This window comes from Sinocyclocheilus grahami, unplaced genomic scaffold (genome assembly GCF_001515645.1).
Source record: "Sinocyclocheilus grahami isolate Dianchi unplaced genomic scaffold, SAMN03320097.WGS_v1.1 scaffold365.1, whole genome shotgun sequence".
NCBI lineage: Eukaryota > Metazoa > Chordata > Actinopteri > Cypriniformes > Cyprinidae > Sinocyclocheilus > Sinocyclocheilus grahami.
This window is the reverse complement of record NW_015505544.1, coordinates 8,238-14,603: the sequence shown is the minus strand read 5'-3', so window position 1 is coordinate 14,603 and position 6,366 is coordinate 8,238. Positions and strand designations below refer to the sequence as shown.

The 6,366-nt window shown below is 37.5% G+C and overlaps 1 protein-coding gene across 1 annotated transcript; it reads left to right on the top strand.

Moving 5' to 3' along the window:
- Nucleotides 1-2,089: 2,089 nt before the first annotated feature.
- On the top strand, nt 2,090-5,463 carry LOC107549184 (uncharacterized). The gene is made up of 9 exons (XM_016230175.1): nt 2,090-2,098; nt 2,260-2,378; nt 2,513-2,649; nt 2,747-2,840; nt 2,999-3,110; nt 3,523-3,746; nt 3,887-4,055; nt 4,634-4,761; nt 5,058-5,463. The coding sequence occupies exons 2-9, from the start codon at nt 2,322-2,324 to the stop codon at nt 5,373-5,375; spliced, it is 1,239 nt and encodes a 412-aa protein (XP_016085661.1). The 5' UTR covers nt 2,090-2,098; nt 2,260-2,321; the 3' UTR covers nt 5,376-5,463.
- The last annotated feature ends 903 nt before the right edge of the window (nt 5,464-6,366 follow it).

Genomic DNA, 6,366 nt, shown 5'->3' with positions numbered 1-6,366 from the left:
ATTGCTTCTCATGCAGACTTGACTGTGATGCCAATACATTTAGCAGATATTCTATGTTATTATATTACAAAGAAAATTGGACAATGATGACCTAATCATGTAACTGAATCGATTTGATTGATTAGCACCTTTATTAGTACAAACAGAGTGTTCTTACTGCATCCACTGATATATGGGCTCCTCCATCTGTGCGTCATCCATTAATGTTTCCATTAATTGGACAAATAACAGGTATAATCACTCAGGAAGCACCTCTTCCTGATGAATGGTCTTTGGCTCGAACCTGAATTAGGCAGCATTTGGCTGTACATGGACTGAGCAACGGAGTAGTTGAAAGGCAATCAATGAAGTGGAGGTCCTATATCTACAAGTAATACCCTTCCTGAAATCCCTGGGTCAAACTAATTGATGCCCTTGACGACTTATGACTTCTGGGTGAACATAATTGCCAATAAAGCATGATGTGAAATCCGAAATTCTTGGATGAAGTTCAGACAAGATTGATTCCTTTTTTAAATGCAGCCTGTAGTGATGTACTGCCTTGTAAGAGACCAGAAATACTCATGCTGGCTCTATCTATCTATCTATCTATCTATCTATCTATCTATCTATCTATCTATCTATCTATCTATCTATCTATCAATAATTTCAGATTGGTTCCTTGAAAATATGCAGTGAATACAATGTACTGGCCACAGATATTCAGTCAGAGTTAATTTTTGCCAATCCCCTGAGGTATCGAGTCACTGTCAAGGATGGAGATCCCTTCCTACCTCCCAAGCACCATGCTTTGTAGGCATCTTTGACTGACCCGATGTTCTGTCCTTCTAACAGTAACACAGTCTTAAATGTCCAACCAGAGACTTCCAACCAGGAGAAAATGATCCTGTGCTCTGCAATTATGATGCAAGGATAAAGGATGCATGCCTCAGGAAAACAATCTACCGCACCTGCTCACAGAGCAAGAGGTCTGAGGCTGATATCTAGCTGATAGGAGAACACATGCTGATTTAAGAATGAGCAAAGCTTACAGGTGTGTTGCACACTGACATTGTTGTTCTCCTCAATATTTGTCACAGTGGATGATTCAGATCTTGCATGTTAAAGCATGTCCAATACTGAATGGCTCAGGACAACATAATGTTGTAATGTAAATACTGGCTCAGAACCTGTGGTGGAGGGGGGATGGGAGTGAATGTGTAGCGCCAAACTCGTTTCAGAGTATTTTGCTGACATGCATTTTGTCAGGCTTAGTCCTTGACTTTTCATATGCACAGTAATATGTCACCCTGGACCACAAAACCAGTCTTAAGTCGCTGGGGTATATTTTTAGATATAGCCAAAAAAAACATTGTATGGGTCAAAATGATCAATTTTCCTTTTATGCCAAAAATCATTAGGATATTAAGTAAAGATCATGTTCCATGAAGATATTTTGTAAGTTTCCTACTGTAAATATATCAAAACTTATTTTTTGATTAGTATTATGCACTGCTAAGAACTTAATTTGGACAACTTTAAAGGCGATTTTCTCAATATTTAGATTTTTTTGCACCCTCAGATTCCAGATTTTCAAATAGTTGTATCTCGGCCAAATAATGTCCTATCCTAACAAACCATACATCAATGGAAAGCTTATTTATTCAGTATATGCATACATATTTTTTTTTAATGACCCTTATGTCTGGTTTTGTGGTCCAGGGTCACATATATGTGACAAATTATGCTAAATAAAACTGGCATGTAAACTGGTAGGCCAAACAATATTTACATACTGTTAATAAATGCAATTTGTTAATATCATAAATACTTTACCCTCTGAAAATTATTTTTTTAATAGTAATATATTAAGTGTATGATTGTATATTATGGGGTTAAAAAATAACTGTTGTAGTTCCTTTGGCATTGCTGGCCTTTGTCAATTTTCCATTGGTGTGTCTTCCTTCAGTTGCTAAGAAATTTGATCTTCCTACAATGGATGTTAAAATCTTTGATGACTCGAAGACAGAAGTTGATGAAGAAGCATTCGGATATCTGCTGATGCGACCAGATCTTGGTGTCCTAGAAATTTTCATCCCAGGCACAGCAAACATTGATGGTAAATTGTTTGACATGCTTAAGTTTTGTGTTTATTCTCAGCAATATTCACTGATTTGCATAGGCTAATATGGCTATTGGACTAATTCTTAATAGCTGTGTAGCATGCTACCACAGTAGCATGAACAGATAATCAGACCATTGATATGTTTTATATTGAAGATTCTTTAAGCTCAAGCTCATTAGGAGATACTGAAGGTGCGTCAGAGTCCGATGACACAGCAATGTTGATTAGAAGCCCTCCTGAAAAAAATCAAGCTGAGGAACGTCGTCTTGCCCAAGTAGGGATCACCAATCTTGCCTCTGAATAACATCTATATAGAATGACTTAAAAATTAAAAATATTTGGAACTATATACACTTGTCAGTTGTTAATTTATAATCCCTGCACAATATTGCATTATTCTCCCTCCAGATGATCGAAGATATCCTAAAGAGCAGCCCTGGAGGTGAAAAGGTCATAAACGAATATGGCCGCACCAAAGGTCTGTCAGATGCCCGAAGACGTGACATGGTGAAAATCTTGGTAGCACATTTGACAAATAAACATGGGTAAGTTGTTCATACATTACTTTGTAAATTGATGTTTATGATGTTATGGGTTATAATTATAATTGCTTTTGGTTTGTGTGTGTGTGTGTGTGTGTAGAACAAGCCCTTCCCGTCATTTGAAGGAAGAATATGCGAAGGGAATCATTTCCTTATTCCCATGCTTGGCTGACCCCAGGAGCAAGCTTGGCTATGTAAGTAGCTGTTGCCTCGCAATATATTTGATTTACAGGAGGAGGAGACATTCTGTATATTGCAGAGTAAAGACTATCTTCATTATAATTGATATGGCATTTATTGCCTTAATCTGGTAATATATAACTATTAGGTCTGTGTATTGTTCTGGTAATAGGAGCATTATTACAATGCAGAAGATGGAAGTGGATATTTAGCATGGCGAATCAAAACTCTGCAGAAAGAAGCATCAGAGGGACGGATGAAGCGCCCACGGCAACCACAAACAGGTGCAAGATTTGATGTTAAGTCAATGCTTTTATTAGCTTGGCTAATATTTATTAGGCTCGGTTAACTTTTTATTTTTTTTTTGAAATATACTACTGGCTTAATTTACTCATCTTAACATTTGTGACTTGTCTTTGAAGTATTCTTTTGTTCCAAATTGGTCTGTAATTAAGTCATTGTGAATGAGGTCTCGTGTTACATAGCATCTCTAAAAAATATAATCGCTGTTCTTTTTAAATGCAAACATGTTTTGCATAATCATCAACGTTGGGCAAATTTAAATGTCACTCTGGGATATATGCCTGTTTTACATGTTATTTCCTGTAATTTATCTAGTTTTGGCATTAATGCATTGTGCTTTGGAAAGAAAAGGAACTACAGATGTGGTTTTCATATTGTCTTAAACACTTTCAGGTGGGCCAACTGCTGACAGACATCCCTACAAAGAAGACTGCTGTTTGACTGAAGACCGTCATTGTCAGGAAGCAATAGCCCTGATGAAGCATACAGCTGATGAGGCAGTGGTAAAGGAAAAGATGAAGTTAACACTGGCCTATCGGCAGAAGCTGCTGCACGACCCTAAAGAGTCAACTGATATTCTGTCAATTTTCCCACGATTCCTGGATATACCAGGCTTGGTATGTGAGACTTAAATTCTTAAAACATGAAAACAGACAAATATGAAATCAAGTGCTATTGTTGTTCTGCAGTAACAGAGACTCGTTAGGTAAACAAAGTCAGTTCCTACTATGTTACCTACTTTAATTATCTTTCGCAGATTGATCAAGATTTTGAACTTCTGTTTGGTGATGCGACCACTTCAAAGTTGTTGGAAAAGTGGTCTACCAATATAAAACCAAAGGTTATTGCACAGAGCCGTGGCCTCACACAGACTAGTGAGCTCCAAGACCTCATCCAAAATGCTGGAACCACTGAAGTTGAAGAAGGTACTGTATATATTGTGGTACACCTTAAATTATTTAAGAGGAAGTTACGCATTCATGACAAGCATAGCTTTATTCAGATCTACAGAGTTTAAATTGTGGTCACAACTTTACCCATTACATATTATTCATATGCAACACAGACTTGAAATGGGTAAACTGTCAGAATTCGCCTGTTTCTCTAACATTTCTACCCTGATCTTTTTACAAGGGCCTAATACAGGAGTTGCATATTTACAATTTGAAATTATTTTCAAAGAAATTATTATTATTATGGAATAACAAAAGCATCTTTGATATGTTGTAGGTAAAGTTTAACTGTATGAAGTTTAACTGTTCAATATCTGTGGAGGTTTCACCTAAATTCATCCACACGTCTAGTCATCAAGACTAGGCCATGAATGTGCTCCTAATACTGAATTTGTGTGCAGTATTAACTAAAGTACTGGAGTGGTTAATGTATTTATACCGGCACCTCTTACAAGTGAAGCTAAGTCAAGTTAAAGTGAGTAGAAGGTTATGCTCAACCCCTTCTACCTAAAAACCAAAAATGTGTTTTAATTTGTTTTCTGTGTCTCTAGGTTGGGACAGCGACATGTCTTCCATTCTGATGCTGGTTCACCTTTTGCCTCCCTCAAGTCAAGGCCGCAAGAGACCGGGAAAGATCTCAGCTAAACAAGCATGTGATGGTCTTGTGAAGTTCATCAAGGTGAAGCTTCTGATTAAGCAGATCAAATGACACTATTTCATAATGTTTTGCCACTGTGTGTACTTGAACTTGCTTATTTCTCAGACTTGCTTATTTCTCTTAAAGATCACTTGTCCTCCAAATTGTTGTTCTTGTGCTATTCTTTTCTACTTGGCACATAATGATCTGTTGGAATCTCCTGGAAATATGTAATACAGAAACTTTGGTGGAAGACATCACTGTATCTTTATTCATGCTGTATATTGACTTTAACTGTTAAGTCAGATTGGCACTAATGTGTTTTCATTCTTTCACAGACCGGTACCAGTATCCAAGGGCACTTGGATAGCATTGGAGAGAGACTCCAGCCGTATCTACTTGCTGTTGGACCGAAGAGAAGTAGGGTCCATTCTTGGTTTATTGTAATTGACCAACATGCTCTACCCTGTAAGGCTTCTAATTCATTGGCCTGTGTTGATGAGCTTTTCAAAGCTCACTTTGTCTTTGGCACTTCATACTGTCAGGAATTGACCAATGTGTATAGCTTTCTGCAAACCACTGTCTATGATATAGATGTTGAAACCACCAAGGTGAATCCCAGAGTGGCCGAGTTGAGAGCTAGAATCCTACAGTGAGCAGATGATTTGTTTCATTTGTAAAAAGGGGCATGCTAATGCCAATGCCCTTATAAGGCACTTCAAGTTAGTTCATGGCCTTTGTCCAGGAAAAAGTCTCAAGTTAAAATGTGCTCAAAGAGGTTGTTCACATGTTTACCATAGTTTTTCTGGATTACGAAAGCATCTTAGCAAGTGTTGTGCAATTGACCGTTCACGCCTCTGTTCTGGTGAAAGCTCATCCACCGCCAACTCCATTTCATTAGATGATGTAGGTGTTTTATCAAACCCAAATCCACCTTGTGAGACTGCACTCTTAAAAACAAATATAGTAAACAGTTGTGCAGCAGTGGTAGCTGAACTTAAAGTTGCTGGTGTCGCAGAGACAACTATTAACTATGTTGTTGGTGCTCTAGAAGAAGTGATTGGAGACATTCATAGTGAAACTCAAGAATCAGTGAAAAACAGCCTATCCTTAGAGGAGCCCATAAAAAGTGTTGTTGAGTCTCAAATTGATCAGTGTTTTGAAAAAATGCAAAATCCTTTTGCGGCCTTAAACACTGAGAGCAAGAGAATGCGATACTTTTCAGACAAATGGGGAAAAATAGATCCTGTTGAATATGTTCTCGGAACAAGATTTGCGACGCGGCGTAACAGAACAACTGAAACTTTTGCCCAAACCATTGTTAAGGATAAATTTGTATATATACCAATTCTTGAGACATTACAGTCCATTTATAAGCACCCTAACATTACAGATATGATGGCGAGAGATTCACAAAAAAGACCAAATTGTCTTTATGACATACACGATGGAGAATTCTTTAAGAATCATGCACTCTTCTCAAAACAAAGACATGCAGTTCAGATCCAGCTTTTTTTTGATGAATTTGAATGCTCAAACCCCCTTGGATCAAAACGAGGAATACATAAGTTAGGAGCTATCTATTTTACCCTTCGAAATATTTCCCCTAAATACAACTCGAGTTTACTAAATATACATTTAGTCACT